This window comes from Stigmatopora argus, chromosome 11 (assembly GCF_051989625.1).
Source record: "Stigmatopora argus isolate UIUO_Sarg chromosome 11, RoL_Sarg_1.0, whole genome shotgun sequence".
Classification (NCBI taxonomy): domain Eukaryota; kingdom Metazoa; phylum Chordata; class Actinopteri; order Syngnathiformes; family Syngnathidae; genus Stigmatopora; species Stigmatopora argus.
In genome coordinates, this window is record NC_135397.1 from 16,255,622 (window position 1) to 16,274,013 (window position 18,392).

Sequence of the window (18,392 nt, forward strand, 5' to 3'; positions counted from 1 at the left end):
TTTTCTGTGTTTTTTTTCCCGTTTGTCAGTGCGAATGCTTGTTCGCTAATACGAGAGAATTACTACTTCCCGGGGAAGTTGGCAAGTGGTTGTGCGTTATCCTATTGTGAGGACATTTGTGTGTATCATTTTCGGAATATTTTGAAGGGAAGACAAAAGCAAACAACCCTCCATAGGTTGCATCTGAAAGTCAGGGTGGAGGCGGGCCAAATACAGCCAACCCGGGAGAAGAAAGGAAAAAATGTAAAACAAAATTAGAATTAAGTTTAGTATACTTATTTTTTGAGTGTGTCTGCATCGTAATCCAAGTTCATTTAAATTTGCTTGTCATTTTACGAGCGCGTTGCCGTGCAAAAAGTCTCTCCCCCCTCTCTGTCCCTCTCTCCCTCTCCCCTCAGCGAAATCCGTCTAATTTTAGTACTATTAAACACATTTTAGCACTGTTAAACGACTAGTTATTTGTTACTTTGTTAATAGATTTAGAATTAGAACAAATAAAAATGTTTTTCCAATCCAATATGTTTCTGGTGTTTTTTCAGAGGGATGGAACAAATTAATTTGTTTTTAGTTCATTTCTATGGGAAACGTTCATTTGAGTTACGAGTAAATCGACATACGAGCTCAGTCCCGGAACGCATTAAGCTCGTATCTCGAGGTACCACTGTATACCTAGGTTTTCTAGAGTGTGAAAAAAGTACATTATGTTAAGCAAGGTGTTCAGGGTGTTACTTTGCGTTTTTTTTAAATCTATGGTGAAAGTGACACGGAGGAAATACAGTGTACCTGCCTATTTATTGCCCAATTTGGGGGAATAAAAACAGGAAAACAGGACATTCTCATTTGCTGGCCAACCTGACAGTTTAGGGGCAATTCTAAAATGATTGAGGATAGAGCCAAAAGCGAAGTCTTGGTCTCAAGAAACTAGAGCATGTTGAAGTGAACCATAGAGAGAAACGATAAAGATTTTGGTGGGAACATGTTATTGGTACAGAGACTGGAGTAGAGACTGTCCGCATGTGTCGTATAGAATAGAATTAAGGCGAATGAATAAAAAATAATTGGCAGGATTGTCAATTTTGAAGTGAGAATTCTGTCTTCAAAGAACTGTGACTTCAAGCCCTTGTCCTCTTTCGTACTGTCATTATTCAAAATGATTGCAGTAATATGCACATGCTGCATGATGATTCATCATGTGTGTGAAGCAACATTAGGATACACTAGCTTTCTCCAATCTTTTAAATAGACTACACATATATGTTGACAAAATGAATGATTCAAATGTATGACTTGTATCCTAGCCTAGTATCCTGACTTGTGGTAGAACATGAAGCCAATAAGAAAGGCAATATAGGATAGGACAACATAAAATATTCTAACCTTTTTCAGCAAAACAAAGCAATTGAGACTGAAATAGGTCAAAAGTGTTGATGAAATGTTACAATATAAAAAAACACCAATACCTTTTCCTTCGCAAGTGAGAGAGTTTGACTGCTGGTTTGACTTGATTCTTGGCCAGACACACATACGGCTGTAAACACACATTTCCTTTTCATTAACAATTTATTCATACTTGTTTTCAGACATATCAATGAATTTGAAGCATCACCGATTAATGAGATGGCAGGTAGGCAAAATTAAATTGGTTCCAGAGGTGCTTGCGTAACTTGAATTTTTCGTAGGTAGAAACGCATTTAACGTGTAATAGCCCGAATTCATTTAACCTTCCCAATTTTACCAACTAAACCCTATAAAGTAGACCTGAGCGATAAAATGATAGTGATAATTATCATCAAATATTTTTTGTCAAAAATGATAACAATTTGTGAAAAAAAATCGACTAAAATATAAACTGCAATTACACCACCCAAACACCACAAAGAACGGGGCCGCAGATGCAAGGTGAACGCTCGTTCCAGACAAACGTTCAGTAGATGAAGATGGTGAGGAACAGCTAATCAATTAGAAGTTATCAATAGAGTGGCTAACACAGAGCATGAAAGCAAAAGGACTACAACAATGAGTGATGAGATGCAGGACAACACCGAACTTACCCACTAAAAGATCCAAGTGAACTAACCCTGTCGTGTACTTTATCTGTAATTATGAATGTACGTGAGGCACACAGATTGACTAACCCCCCGACAGCGCTCCACATCCTATCCCATCCTCTTCTAAACAAAGTGACAAAGGATTGCTTTCTTTTTAAAATCCCTCTTAAAAACCTGTCCACAGAAGGTAGCCTTATTGAAAATTTCCTTAACCGGTTTTAACCCACTCTTCTCATTTGAGGATAGCCTGGAATTGTTTTCTTAGTGGATATCAAGACATTTCCCCATTTTATGCAAATGTTATCAAAACATTACAAAAATCAAACGTTAGTTAAAACTTGGGTTAAGTTCATCCATTTTTTTAAATGGCCACATGGAGGGTTAATTTACATACATAGTTTCTTTTTGTGAGGCTGAAAATAGTCTGCTTGCCAAAGGTGATTTCTTCAGTTGATCATTGTTGTTATTTTATTTCATTTTGCACAGCAGTTTTGAAGACAAATTTATAAAAATAAAGATTCCCATCTAAATTTTCTTCAGGTTTCATTTTTAATTTCTTTTTATAGTGTTAGAGCACCAGAAAATCTTAAATAGTTTCTCGCTACTTGATATTGATTTAAAAAACTGGTTATTAGAGCTTTAGTCCAAGTCCTCTTCATCAGATTCTAGAAGTATTTTTCTTGTACAAATATTGCTGCTGTTGGTGTCTTGACACTGTCAAGACAATTGCCAAATTGAAAGGTTGTGACCATGTTGTCATCAGTCACCTTCTGAGTGCCTCAATGCAGTGTGTTGATGTCCTATTGTTATGCCAGCGTCTCGGCCGTATCTACGGCCCAAATCCCTCACAATGCTGGTTCATTTTTTATTACTCGGGGTGTCTTAGTCAACACGAGAACTAGCAGTTCCGCGCCTTGGGTGCAAGCTTTTGGGCGGTGAATAGCGGCCTGTGGGGCCAAGCAAAAGCGGCAGAACTTTGTGGAGAAGAACGGTCGCTGCAACGTGCAGCACGGCAACCTGGGCGTAGAGACAAACCGCTAAAAAATCGGAGCTCTTCATCTCCCGAGAATTTTTTTTTCATATATTCGCAGCATACAGATCGCCACAACACGCATGCATTTCCAGAGTGGAAGTGCGTTCACTTCCTGTGTCTCCTCTTAATTGCACGGCGGAGCGCATTAACACCAGTTGAATTATGTATAAAAGAACGCCGCAGTATATTCATTTATGCCGCAATGGTGTGCTACGCCTTTAGCATATCAAGGAACGTCAGTCATTAGAAGGTATTTTCAACGGCGACTAAAAAAAAATCTTTCTCCACAGGTGATGTACGCGAAGTGAAATTCCCTCGCAACAAAACAGGAAATGGCAAGACGTAGTGTAACTCGCTTAACGTTTGTTCTTTGGGGCTGAGTGCCAACCATTTCAGCACCGAAGGAGCGGTGCCCTGACTTCCACCATTTTTCATCTGACTTCCGCTTGAGTGTGTGAATTTTGACATTTTTATGTAGTTTATCTATATACTTAAGAAAACAAATCTGTGATGTACTTAAGCAACGGAAGTTGTGAAGGATCACAGTACTCACTTTCGTTGGCCGCATTTCATAGTCATTGCTGTGTTTTGTTTTGAGTTCTTTTGAGGATACAATACATTTCTGCTATTATCCAAGCTTAAGAGTGACTACTTTACATAGCAAGAAAGCATCTTTCTTTTTTTAACCCATAAAAGACATGAAAAATTGCAGAAATCAGGGGGGATACTGTATATACATACACATTTGTACACACTCAGGCACACACAAGCATATATACAGTGGGGCAAACAAGTATTTAGTCAACCACCAATTGTGCAAGTTCTCCTACTTGAAGAGATTAGAGAGGCTTGTAATTGTCAACATGGGTAAACCTCAACCATGAGAGACAGAATGTGGAAGAAAAATAAACTGAAAATGACATTGTTTGATTTTTAAATGATTTATTTCCAAATTAGAGTGCAAAATAAGTATTTGGTCACCTACAAACATGCAAGATTTCTGGCTGTCAAGAGGTCTAACTTCTTCTAACGAGGACTCCACTTGTTACCTGTATTAATAGCATCTATTTTAACTCATCAGTATAAAAGACTCCTGTCCACAACCTAAATCTCTCCCACTCAAACGCCACTATGGCCAAGACCAAAGAGCTGTCAAAGGACACCAGTGACAAAATGTAGACCTGCACCAGGCTGGGAAGACTGAATCTGCAATAGGTAAAACGCTTGGCGTAAAGATATCAACTGTGGGAGCAATTATTAGAAAATGGAAGACATAAAAGACCACTGATAATCTCCCTCGATCTGGGGCTACATGCAAGATCTCACCCCGTGGCGTCAAAATGATAACAAGAACGGTGAGCAAAAATCCGAGAACCACACGGGGGGACCTAGTGAATGACCTACAGAGAGCTGGGACCACAGTAACAAAGGCTACTATCAGTAAAACAATTCGCCACCAGGGACTCAAATCCTGCACTGCCAGATGTGTCCCCCTGCTGAAGCCAGTACACATCCAGGTCCGTCTGCGGTTCGCTAGAGAGCATTTGGATTATCCAGAAGAGGACTGGGAGAATGTGTTTTGGTCAGATGAAACCAAAATAGAACTTTTTGGTAGAAACACAGGTTCTCGTGTGTGGAGGAGAAAGAATACTGAATTGCATCTGAAGAACACCATACCCACTGTGAAGCATTGGGGTGGAAACATCATGCTTTGGGGCTGTTTTTTGCAAAGGGACCAGAACGACTGATCTGTGTAAAGGAAAGAATGAATGGGGCCAAGTATGGAGAACTTTTGAGTGAAAATCTCCTTCCATCAGCAAAGACATTGAAGATGAGACATGGCTGGGTCTTTCAGCATGACAATTATTCCAAACACACAGCCAGGTCAACAAAGGAGTGGCTTCGTAAGAAACATTTCAAGGTCGTGGAGTGGCCTACCAGTCTCCAGATCTCAAGTCCATAGAAAATCTGTGGAGGGGGTTGAAAGTCCATGTTGCCCAACAACAGCTCTAAAACATCACTGCTCTAGAGATCTGTATGGAGGAATGGGCCAAAATACCAGTGATAAGTTTATCCTTAGGTATTTCCAAATGCACTTTTCAATAAAAGAGGCATCAGAAGTCACACCATTTAATTCTTGCAAGAAGAGAATACATCCACCCACGAACGGCGGCAATTGAACTTCCAAAACAAATTTCTACTTGTAGATGTGTGGCACGCGAATATTATACATTAATTGCCCAGTTCCTTCTGGAATGATTATTGCTGATAGGGCAGCAAAGGGGGTGAACTACCAAGAAGCCCCACTGGGGATGGTGGTTTACACCTGTGATGAAAATTTACGGGCCACTGATGTATGGGTAAACGACCCAAATTGAAAGACTAGTAAATAACGCATCAACTTTGCGGTTCGAGGATCTACTAATGGAAGCGGGGTGGATCCAGACCTTCCAGTGTGGGGTATTCCTGGTGTCCTCGAGAATTCGTGGGTTTTCTCTGGGTACTCCAGTTTACTCCAACAAACCAAAATTATGGATGCTAGACTGGTTGAACCCTTGATTATGAGTGTGAGCGTGGATGATCTTTTTGTGTTTTTGATTGGCTAGCCACCAAGATATAATCTATCAATCAAATATCAAGGTGGAAAAGGATTTGGAAATTTGATATTGATTTCTGAAATCGCCAATAAGCCTTTCGGGGATGGCGGCGGCAGGTTAGTACAAAAACAAAAACAAAAAGAAAGAAAAAAAAAATCACCAAATGAAATTTTTGACAGGAATGCAGCAGCAATACTCCACATTTGAAACTTAACGTGGAGAAACAAATAATCTGCTCTGCGAAATGTGAAATTTGGGATCACTGAGGTAAAAACAAAAAACAAATTGGTACCTCAGCTTACTTGGGTGAGCTGCTTTTGACAAAGCTAGCTTGAGTCATGGGAAGTCCTTTGTCTCGACAGGGGGAAGGTGGCCTCGGTACGGTGCCACTACACAACTTATAGGGTTAAGTTGGTGGCAGAGCATGCTCAACCTGTGCTCGGAATATCAGTGCACAATTTGAAATTCCAAAGATTTATAGTGATAATGGCACCCAAATTGTGTTAACAAAATTGTTGGCTGGATGGACAGAAGGTTCCATATCTCGTTATGAAATCACTGCCTACATAACAAGTTCAACAGGACAACAACATAGGGAAATCCTATTTAGTAGACCATACATCGCCATTATTCACTGCACAAATGGAACTGGAAAAATCTTCAAGAAAACGCATTCAAATTGGGTTAGCAGAAGGAAACTGTGCTTCTCAACAGGAAACGGACTGGACCAACGGTGGTGCTCAACCTGCAGTATAAAGAAGAAGCACCAGCATACCGAGAAAGGGATGCGGAGCCACCTTTTGCATTGTAAGAAGGTACCCTCAGTTGAAACGTTTGAGGAGACGGGTAAGATAAACTTTCTGACCCAATAAAATGCAACCACTCCAATATTAATTGGAAATAACTTTGTATATTGTTTTTATTGTCTCCATATGGTTTCAATGGTTCAAACGTTTCAATTGAGACTAAACCTTCTTACAAAAGGTTAAAACAAACGACCAGACGAGGGAAAATGCGATCGGAGATAACATCTCTCTCAATCACCATTCTTTGGGGAAAGTGTTTTTACAAAAGAAAAAAGTATCCGGCTCGAAGGACCAAAAATGATAAGTTTATCCTTAGGTATTTCCAAATTCACCTTTCAATAAAAGAGGCATCTGAAGTCACATCCTTTAATTCTTGCAAGAGAATGCATCCACCCGCGTGTCCGGTAAAGATCATTCTAATAACTCGATGTCTCTCTCGCTAACTTATTCATAAGATTTTAACATCATGCCCCACAGAAGTCTAAACATTTTTAGAGTCTCATAACAATTTATCTCAGTTCTCAAAACAATTGCAGGTCTATTGAATCTTCCCAAGAGAGTTTTGATGTGAACCATCCTGAGAAGATGATGCTTCCCAAAATAATCCACAGTTCTTGTTGTGAGCCATCCTGAGAAGCCGATGCTTCCCAAAGCAATCCACCGTTCGATGTGAACCATCTTGATGCTTCCCAAAGCAATCCACAGTTCGATGTGAACCATCTTGATGCACAGTTCTCTTGATGCGAACCACAGTCATTACTTTTGCAAGAGATGTATTAAAATGCCCTTTGTATTAATGTCAATAACTCTTCGTTGCAAGCACATATAATATAATAATATTGATACACATTTATAATAATGATAAACCTAACAACCAGCAACAGTGTGTGAAAAGCTTGTGAAGAGTTACAGAAAACGTTTGGCCTCCATTATTGCCAACAAAGGGTACATAAAGTATAGAGATGAGCTTTTAGTATTGACCTAATACTTATTTTCCACCATGATTTGCAATTTTTTTTTTTTTTTAAATCAAACAATGTGATTTTCCTTTTTTTCCACATTCTGTCTCTCATGGTTGAGGTTTACCCATGTTGACAATTACAGGCCTCTAATGTTTTCAAGTAAGATAACTAGCACTATTTGTAGTTGACTAAATACTTATTTGCCCCACTGCACATATATACATACAGTTATACCTTGACACGCGTGTGCCCCAACATACGAGAAATTTGAGATGCGAGGAAAATTCTGAGCAAATATTTGCCTTGAGATACGAGACAGATTTGAGATACAAGCATACGAGACAGCCAGGTGGCAGAGTACGCAATTCACCGAGCAAGTTCTATTTTCAAATAAGCACACAGCGTAAGGTCGCACAGGGCTCGCATCTCTAATAAAAATCCACCCTTACAGTGGTTCCCGGTTGCTCAGAAAGCTTTATTTTCAAAATCATGGCCACCACCCGCTGCCATTTTTTTTCCTCGGTGCTGATTTGAGTGACAGTCCTCTGTCTTCCACCATTTCTTAGCGGCAACCGGAAGACAGGAAAGTGCTTTCACTTGCGAGTTTCAGTGTGGATTTTGACATTTTTATGAACTTTCCCCCCCAGAAAAAAATCAGATGTCGCGAAGCCGCGAAAGTTGAAGCTGCAAAGAGAAGGATCACGAAAGATGTGAAAATAAAAACTTTTATAGATTGCATAAAAAAAATGAATGTAGGGTGGGTGGTTGGTTTGCTTAGTGAAGGACCACGTCCATAATATTTTTTGTATTAAAAAGGATGAAATGCAAGTTAACTATGGACCGCATGGGATTAATATTCTAATCGTTTGACAGAACTTATTCATTTTTTGGGGGAAGTCAAAAATGGTTAAGACAGTGACACAAAAATAAAGCAGTAAAATTACAGAAACAAATTACGCAAGCATACCTCTCACTATAGACATGTCTTCCAAGTCGGTGATTTTGATGCAGTGGCTGTGGGGTGGCGAAGTTGATAGAATGCATAGTCCTTGGCCTAACAGGAGAGGAATGGATAGAAGCCTGCCAGAAGATAACCAATAAATAAATAAAAGATGGCTGCAAACAGTTGGCACATTTTCTGCACAACCTTTTCATGGTGGATGTGTACAAGAAAAACAACCAGGAGCAAAGGCAAGGGAAGGGGGGTTGTCACACTTAAAAATGACGCTTACCAAAAGAAATGAAAAGCATATTTGTGATTGATATGCACATTCTTTTTTCAATGAAAAAGTGAACTCTAATGGTTGTCTTAGCTTGGCCCTAACTGTTAGCTTGCAGCTTACAGTAATACAGACGCTCCCCTACTTACGAACATTCGAGTTACGAACAACGGTACATACGAACATGTCTGCAAATTGCGTTTATGTCGAAAAATGTTCTTAAGTTCAATTTTGTATTGCGCGCCTTTTTCCGAGTAGTGCTTCTTTCTGCCGCTAATACCGACGCCTGGCGCTGTGACAGCTCAGCTCATCCAGCATCTACATTCTTCTGCTCACTTCGTTGCAGTGCGGAAGTGCGTGAACGTATCTCCAGTGCGCAAAGAACCTTTTTCATTTTTATCATTAAATATCTCGTGCATCCATTATTGAATATGGTTGGTGAAAAGCGAAAGGCTTCTATTGAGGGAGGTGCAAGGAAGAGGCAAGCCATTTCATTTGAAATGAGTGGCAATAATAACGAAGCTTGATGCGCGTCAGAAAGTGGTGAGCGTTGCACGTGAATACAACTTGAATCGTTCGACCGTCAGTACCATTTATAAACAAAGATCGAGCAGCAGGACCCAAATATTGAACGTTGCACAAAGTTTGCAAATCAATTGAATGATGCCATACAGTGCTACCGCATCATTTATAATGAAAAAAAGAAAACTGCAATTGTCATTAGATAGCTTCTTTCGGCCAGTTTCTAGTAAATCTCTCTCTAATGTATGTATACAGTACTGTATGTATTCTCTCAATGTTATTAAATGTTTTTTTTCAGTACAAACCAATGTGTGTTACTTATACAAGCCTTAAACATACAAATGCACTTATATAAACCTTCAATATACTTATATAGGCCTTAAACATAAATTATAATACAAAATATAGCACTGAGCAACTTACAAACAAATTCAACTTATGAACAATCGCTCGGAACCTAACTCGTTCGTAAGTAGGGGAGTGTCTGTACCTCGACATACGAGTGCCCCGACATACGAGCAATTTGACATACGAGTAAAATTTTGAGCAAATATTTATCTTGAGATACGAGACAAATGTTGATATATGAGCATACAGCGGACGCGAGAGGCTGCTCATAAGAACATCATGGGCTCTGTCCTTCTGGTCGCAACTCACTCGTGTAATGTCTCTACGAGCACTGGGCGGAGCGTTGCATTTTTTTCAGTGTTTTTTTTCCGTTAGTCAGTGCGAATGACGGAGCTTGTTCGCTAATACGAGTGGAGTACTACTTCCCGGGCAAGTTGGGAAGTGGCCGTGCGTTATCCTATTGTGAGGACATTTGTGTGCATAATTTTCGGAATATTTTGAAGGGAAGACAAACGCAAATAACCCTCGATAGGCAAATAGAGCGAACCCGGAAGAAAAAGAAGAAAGGTATAAAAATCTAAAACAACATTTGAATTAAGTTTAGTGTAAGGTTGGATTAAACTTATTTTTGAGTGTCTGCATCGTAATCAAGTTCATTTATGTGTTTGTCATGTTACGCGCACGTTGCCGTGCAAAAAGTCTCTGTCTCTCTCCCCCCTCTCACTCTGTCCCTCTCTCTCTCCCATCAGCGAGATCTGTCTAATTTTAGTACTATTAAACACATTTTAGTACTATTAAACCACTAGTTGTTTGTTACTTTGTTAATAGATGGCGAATTAGAACAAATACAAATGTTTTTCCAATCCAATATCCTGTTTTTGGTGTTTTTTCAGAGGGTTGGAACAAATTAATTTGTTTTTAATTCATTTCAATGGGAAACGTTCATTTGAGTTACGAGTAAATCGACATACGAGCTCAGTCCCGGAACGCATTAAGCTCGTATCTCGAGGTACCACTGTATATTCAAACTCTTGGCTCTGATAGACCGCTGGCAGGTAGGTGTGTCAAGACCTTTATTGTCATTTGAGAGTGACTGTAAGCTGACAGAGTGTGGGACGCCCTGCAATTGGCAGCAGATAAGCAGATGGCGGCGAGTTAATACGGAGACCTGTGGATTTAGATTGTGCTTCACATGCAATGTTATTGTTGAAAGGGTAGGAAATAGGTCAGGAAGAACTGGCGCGTTGGACCATGCTTCAAAACATCTTGGATTTAAAACAGAGGTGTCCAAACTGTGGCCTGCGGGCCAACTGGTAGCATATTATTCATTATGGCTTGCACAAGAATCTTAAGTAAATATTGAATGGACAATTATCACATTCATTGGGGAAGTAGAATGGTAATGCTTTATTTAGCAAGCTATCCATCTTGTGTAGCACTTATCTCAGCTGACTTTGGGTAAACCTAAATCGATCGCCAGGCAATCGTTAGGGTGGTTATAAAGATGGAAGATATCAACATAGGACACTGTGCCAAATTAGATGAATATTTTCATTGTGTTAGTTTGAAATCTGCTCATTATCAGAGCGGACTGACTTACAAAAGCGATTAAAATCGAATTCATTAGTTTTAATCAATCTCACTCGTGATATTCTGGAATTCAATGCAAAGTAACTTGTAAACTGACTGATCCAGAAAATAAAGTACTGTGACTCATGTCATCTCCTCTCATCCTCTCCCGCTTTAACCGAAGTCGGGTCGCGGGGGAAGCAGCTTCAGCAGGGAGGCCCAGCCACTTCATCCAGCTCTTCCTGGAGTATCCCAAGGCGTTCCCGGGCCAACCGGGAGACAAAGTCTCCCAAATGTGTCCGAGGTCGGCCCCGTGTCCTCCTACCAGTGGGACGTGCCCGGAACACCTCCCGGGGGAGGCATATAGGGGACATCCTAACCAGATGCCCGAGCCAACTCATCTGGCTCCTCTCGATCCGGAGGAGCAGCGACTCTACTTCAAGCCCCTCCCGGATGGCCAAGCTTCTCACTATCTCTAAGAGAGAGTCCGGACATCCTACGGAGGAAACTCATTTCAGCCTCTTGTATTCGGGATCTCATTTTCGGTCACGACCCACAGCTCGTGACCATAGATGAGAGTAGAAACGTAACGACCGGCAAATAGAGCCTCACCCTTTCACTTAGCTCCTTCTTCCACACAACAGACTAGTGCAGGGTCCGCATCACTGCAGACCCTGCACTGGTCAGTCGTGGGGAAGACGTTGATCTCTCGTTCCATTCTTCCCTCACTTGAGGACAAGACCCCAAGGTACTTAAACTCCTCCAACTGGGGAAAGACCTGATCCCTGACCCGGGAGGGCATGCCACCTTTCTCAGACTTCGGACCATGGTCTTAGATTCGGAGGTGCTGATTCTCATCCCGACCGCCTCACACTTGGTTGCGAATCGTTCCAGCGAGAGTTGGAGATCTTGGCTTGATCAAGCCAACAGAACCACATCATCTGCAAAAAGCACGGACGCAATACTGAGGCCACCAAACCGGACCCCCTCAACGCCACAGCTGCGCCTAGATATTCTGTCCATAAAAGTGATGAAAAGAATCAGTGACATAGGGAGGCCCTTTCGGAGTCCACTGGAAACGTAACCGACTTACTGCTGGCTACGCGAAACAGACTCTGACACCGGTCATAAAGGGACCGGACCCCGCGTAACAGGGGTTCCAAAACCCCATACTCCCGGAGTACCCCCCACAAGACTACCCGAGGGACACGGTCGAACGCCTTCTCCAAGTCTACAAAGCAAACGTAGACTGGATGGGTGAGGACGCTGTTGAGGGTATAGAGCTGATCCACTGTTCCATTGCCAGAATGAAAACCACACTCCTCCTCCTGAATCCGAGATTCGACCTCCCGGCGGACCCTCCTTTCCAGTACCCGAGAATAGACCTTCCTGGGGAGGCTGAGGAGTGTGATTCCCCGATATTTGGAACATACTCTCCGGTCCCCCTTTTTAAAAAGGGGAATCACCACCCCGGTCTGCCAATCCAGACGCACTGTCCCCGATGTCCATGCGATGTTACAGAGGAGTGTCAACCAAAACAGCCCTACAACATCCAGAGCCTTTAGAAACTCCGGGTGGATCTCATCCACCCCCGGAGCCTTGCCACCGAGGAGCTTTTTAACCACCTTGGTGACTTCAACCCCAGAGATAAGAGAGTCCACCCCTGATGGGAAGGTGCGTCGATGGAATTGAGGTCTTCAAAGTATTCGGCCCACCGATTCACAACATCCCGTGTCGAGGTCAGGAGCGCCCCATCCCTACTATACACTGTGCTGATGGTGCACTGCTTCCCCCTTCTGAGACTTCGGATGGTGGACCAAAATTTCCTTGAAGCCACCCGGAAGTCGTTCTCCATGGCCTCACCGAACTCCTCCCATGCCTCGGAGACCACCAGAGCAGCATGCCGCTTGGCCACTCGGTACCCGTGAGCTGCCTCCGGATCCCTTACCGCCGGTGTCCACCAGCGCGTTCTGGGATTGCCGCCACGACAGGCACCGACCACCTTGCGGCCACAGCTCCGGTCTGACGCCTCAGCAATAGAAGCGCAGAAGATGGTCCACTCAGACTCAATGTCCCCCGCCTCTTCCCGGAAATTAGAGAAACTCTGTCCGAGGTGGGCATGAAAACTCCTTCTGACATGGCACTCCGCCAGGCGTTTCCCCTCCAGGTCTCACTGTCATTGAATTGAGGAGTCCCCCAAGGAGCACTTTCTAGCACCCCTTCCAAGGACTCCAAAAAGGGTGGGTACTCTGAACTGCTGTCAGGTGCATACGCACAAACAACAGTTAGGTCCTGTCCCCTCAACCAAAGACGGAGGGATGCTACCTCTCGTCCACCGGGGAAAACCCCAATGTACAGGCACTGAGCCGAGGGGCAACAAGTATGCCCACACCCGCTCGGTGCCTCTCACCATGAGCAACTCCAAAGTGGAAGAGTGACCAACCCCCCTCGAGAGCAGTGGTACCGGAACCCAAGCTGTGTCGAACCGGAATTTCTCAACCTCACACATTAACTCAGCCTCTTTCCCAACCAGAGAGGTGACATTCCACGTCCCAAGAGCCAGTTTCTGCAGCCGGGGATCAGATGCCAAAGATTACTCTTTTGGCTGCCGCCCAACTGTCGATGCACCCGACCTCTTTGGCCCCCCCACAAAGGTGGTGAGCCCATATAAGGACTGTGACTCATATCATTAGCTATTCAAGCGGCACTTATACCTGAGAAAAAAGTATTTTCTGGTTTGCTTTCAGGTTACAGTTGTCCATCTGCTTCTCCATAATGCGAGGCTTTTCGGCTTCCTTCAGGGCAAACTCGACTTCTGCTGCTAGTTGGTCATCTCCAGCAAAAAACTCTTGTACTTCATTACGGTAGTCCTGCATTGTCACCTAAAACAAATTGCATAACACCTCACAAGTGCAGTGCCTTTAACAAATGATGCCATGTGGCATTGTGGATTTTATTGTTGTGTTAATGACCGACATTAGACTGAATAAGCAGTAGCTTTTAATAAGAATTGGGATTTCAAATGTACTGACCTGTAGGTATGCTGTGAGATCTTTGAGGACAGGGGACTGTTTTTGCTCTAGTAAGTGCTTTAAGTTTATAATTAGGGGAACTGTGTTCTCTATGAAAGCCTTCTTTTTAACCTGAAGACCCAAGAAAAAAAAGTTTAATGGTGTTATGCAAGCTAAACTTAACCTGACAATACTGTTTGCTGGTAGGTAAAAAGCAGTACAGTCATACCTCTACTTACGAATGCCTCTGCGTACAAAGTTTTCAGGTTACGAAACCTTTTGGGATGCAAATGAGTGCGTCAAGATACGGAAAAAAATATTTTACCGTATTTTCACACCTGTAGGACGGACGCACCCGCCCCAAGGGCCATCTCAGTTGCGGGTGTATTTTCAGTTTTTTGTCAATACAAAAAGGTGCTTCGTTTCAAAGGATGCGCTGCAATGGTTGTGCTAGCATGACACACACGTTAGCATGCATGCTAGTGTATGTTTTAAAAAGGCAACAGGAGCAAAACTGAGTGAATTTATTTTATTGACAGTGTATTCACGAAAATATAAGTCTAAGTATTCAGACATCTAAAAATCTGTCTTAAGTCCTTATCTTCTGTATACGACAAAGTGTTTATCAATGTGGGCGAGTTTGCCAACAATGCTGGTTTCCAGCTCATTGTCAGGGTCAGACTTGTCGCCGTGGGGTTTCGTAATAGTGATTCCAGCTTTGACGAAAGCTCAAACTACAGTGCTTGCCGGCACTTTGGCCCAGGCATCGACAATCCATTCCAAATCGTCTCGTAACTCGTGCGACGCTGTCTGCCCGCCTTTGTATGGAGGGTTAAGCGCTACGAGCACACAGAAGGCACCTGCCTTGCCACTCGTCTAGGATGTTTGGAATGGATTTACCGTAATGCTTGAAATACGCGGAGAGGCTATGTTTAGGGTGAACGTCCGCTGGGTTGATCTCACTAAGTAGCATGTCGGCAAGAAGTGCGTTAATAAGGCACACCTCCTGATTGGGCACCCGGTCCATTTCAGAGAAAATTTTCGATTTTTACGTGCGCCCTATAGGTGTGAAAATACAGTAATATGACATTTTTGAGGATCCACTGGTTCTTGCTTGACAATTTTCCTACTCTACTGGGCTCTCATTGGCTGTCTCACAACAACCCTCCATGTTTCTAAACTGAATTAAACGTGCTCCGACTGGCCAGACGCGAGTAGCCTTGATTTTGAAATAAAACAAAATTCCACTTTTTTTTCGTTTTATTTCTTGTTCGAAAGTGACAACTATTGGAGTAATATGAAACATCGAAAGAATTGAGATATTTTGACAAAAGAAGCAATATGACTGCCACAACATCTTAAACTTCTGGTAAGAAAATTGTAATTTCTGTAATTAGAAAGCATCAGGTTCCCATCAAGATACTTTTCCATTTTCAAATTGAATAATTTGATATTTTGCATTTACAAAGACAGGCATATTAACTTACTTATAATATTGATCCTAATCATGTGCTTTACCCTTCAAAGTAACAAATTTGTACTCCCTATTAAAACCATGACTATGGAGGTGAAAATTAAGAATTAGGGGCGACTTATACACGAGTAAATACGGTAATGCAACGCTCGACAATACACGAGGAATTCAACGAGAAGGCGGCTGAGGAGGAAGCAGCCATCATTCCAACAGCACAAAAAAACGGGAAAATTTTCACGAACTTTCCGACTTAGTGGAAAAAACATCCTGAAAGTGTTGCGATCGCCCACTTTGACGTTTGTCTTGTACATTTTAATTACAAAATTAAAAGTCATCAAAGGCAATCGTGTTTAGATTGATTTTTCTCAAAACGTCTGTCAACAAGCACCACCGAAGGGGAACTTAAATCCAAACAGTTAAGAAGCAGTGGCGATAAATTAAATGGGTGAAAAATTTGATGCCAAGAAATCAAAAAACGCTAATGAAAAAGATTGAAAGTTCAATGTAATATTGTTTTGAGTTCTTAATTTTATGTTTATTAGATGTGTGTTCATGTCTTGTGCTCTCTGCCTCTGTTGCCTAACGTTAGCTTCCTGAGAGTCCTGCACATGCACTTCAACACAAATAGATTTTGCATGTTTATTCATTTTCATGGCTTATTAAATAATTCTATGATCATTATCTCATTTTTGTGTCTTCACACCTTTCCTACAAAATTGGGACACCTTTATAATTTTTTATGGGTTTAGTTGGTAGTTTTGTGAAGACCGTGGAACGATTTAGAGCAGGGGTCACCAAACTACGGCCCGCCGGCACATTTGGACCGGCCCTCTGAACAATGCAGAGATAATATCGGATTTTTTTCCAATTTGGCCTTGAAGACTGGGACGTTTTAATCTTGTGTTTGGTTCATTGCACCCCTGCTGAGCCCACAAATCATCCCAGTGAAGCGGGGCTTCGCATTGCTTCTTTGGTGACACGCGCAGGGAGAGTGTTTCCCTTTGATGCATGCGGGCACGTCCACCGTTGCATGCACGAGCATTGTTACCGAGACATCTGGTCGATCGTAATGGTGGCCGAAACTCGCGGTCTAATAATGGGACGCATGAACCGGGAGTTGGAAAAAAGGGGTCTCACCGCCCCACTACGAGTCCACTGCCGAATTCACCAGCAAGCACTGTGCTGCAAAATGTTGACGTGCGATTCTGTAATGACGGTTGTGGTGTCGTGCATAAACTTCAGAGCAAAGGGAGAAGATTGTGCATGGCACAACAGAAAGTTAATGTTCCATGGCTTTTTTTTTCTATGAAGAACCCAGAGAGAGTTATTTAGTTATTATTTATTTCATAAATAGTGTTAATTATTTCCTGTTTTTTTCTGTGAAGAACTCAGAGAGGGTTATTTAGTTATTATTTATTTCATTAATAGTGTTATTATTTGTTTCCTGACTTTTTTTCTGTAAAGAACCTGGAAAGGGTTATTTGGTTATGTGTGGCCTTCTGGAAAACAATATTTTTTTTAAGCTCCCCTACGATCGTCACACTTTTTCTGTTACAAACTGACACCGGCCCCCCATCAGAGAAGGGAAAAGTTATGTGGCCCTCACAGGAAAAAGTTTGGGGACCCCTGATTTAGAGAATAAAGTACTGCTCTACTTACCAAAATTTCAATTTACGAAAAAAGTTCTGGATCCAATTAATTTCATAAGTAGAGGTACGACTGTACAGTCAAACAAGTCTTTTTGCATCACTCTATCACCTGAGAGGCCACCTTATTTTGAGCAGTCTGAAGAACGACTTTTGCCATAGTGGCCATGTTTGCCTCTTCTTGCTCGTCCCCGGAAGTAAGTGGTTGAAACATGGCCTGCAGCTTCATCTCCTTAAGGGTAAGTATGTGGAAGGTCTCCGATAAAATGTCAGAACCATCTGCATCAAGAGGCAGCTCCTCATCTGCAAAGCACGCTGGAATACAAAAATGCAAAATAAGGCTTGTGATGGAGCACATCGCCAAGACAAGTTGCACAGGTTGCAAAAGTTTTAAAATAATTTTGCCCCTTTTTTATTTTCACAAAAAGGAGTGAAACATGGGTGTATTATTTTTTTTATATTCACTATCGGCACATTTAGTCTGACCTCAGGATAGAACAAATTTATGAACGTAGACAACGAGATCTTAGTTAAACTGGATAGCAAATGGGATTGTGCTGGTTGTTATTTACCTGTCAAAAGCTTTCGACATGGAACAAATTTAAAGCTTGGATTTTTTTTATGTCAGAAATTCCAGAGCCAGCAGTTGGTTGGATTTCAGGTTATCTTAGTAATACATAGAGCAATAATTATGATGTACTGTATGTTCCGAATTTTTATCTGTCAGTAAGGGTGTACCACTTAAAGTGATATAATTAACTTGGCCCAAAATGTTTAGAATGCAAATTTTCATTTTACCATGAGGGTCCCGGAGTCCGCTAAGCGAGCTCTGTGTTCGGTTTAGGACCGCAGCGTCCGCTGTAACGTCGCTCGGGGCTCGCATTTCTTATAAAAACCCACCCTCACAGAGTCTGCCGGCCGCTCAGAAAGCTCTATTTTCGGATAAAAATGACGTTCGCCGCCCGCTGCCCACAATTTTTTTCCCTCGGTGCTGATTTGAGTTCCCTCAGATAATTCAAGAGAAAGGTTGGTTATCTCCTGGAGCAAGTTTTTAAACATGGATGAGACTGGGCGTTTTTGGAAGGGGATGCCTTCACGGACATTCTTATTCAAAAGATGAACTAAAGGCGCTGGGTTTCACACGGATCGCCTGACA

At 42.1% G+C, this 18,392-nt stretch overlaps 1 protein-coding gene across 1 annotated transcript in view; it reads right to left on the reverse strand.

Moving 5' to 3' along the window:
* The window catches only part of ncapd3 (non-SMC condensin II complex, subunit D3), a 61,723-nt gene that overhangs the window by 3,305 nt on the left and 40,026 nt on the right, over window positions 1-18,392 (reverse strand). Inside the window, exons 27-31 of the mRNA XM_077612751.1 lie at window positions 17,349-17,551; window positions 14,138-14,248; window positions 13,820-13,987; window positions 8,414-8,526; window positions 1,461-1,528 (exon numbers count right to left, since the gene is read on the reverse strand). Of these exons, the coding sequence (XP_077468877.1) occupies window positions 1,461-1,528; window positions 8,414-8,526; window positions 13,820-13,987; window positions 14,138-14,248; window positions 17,349-17,551 (663 nt within the window). The remainder of the gene's footprint in view (window positions 1-1,460; window positions 1,529-8,413; window positions 8,527-13,819; window positions 13,988-14,137; window positions 14,249-17,348; window positions 17,552-18,392) is intronic.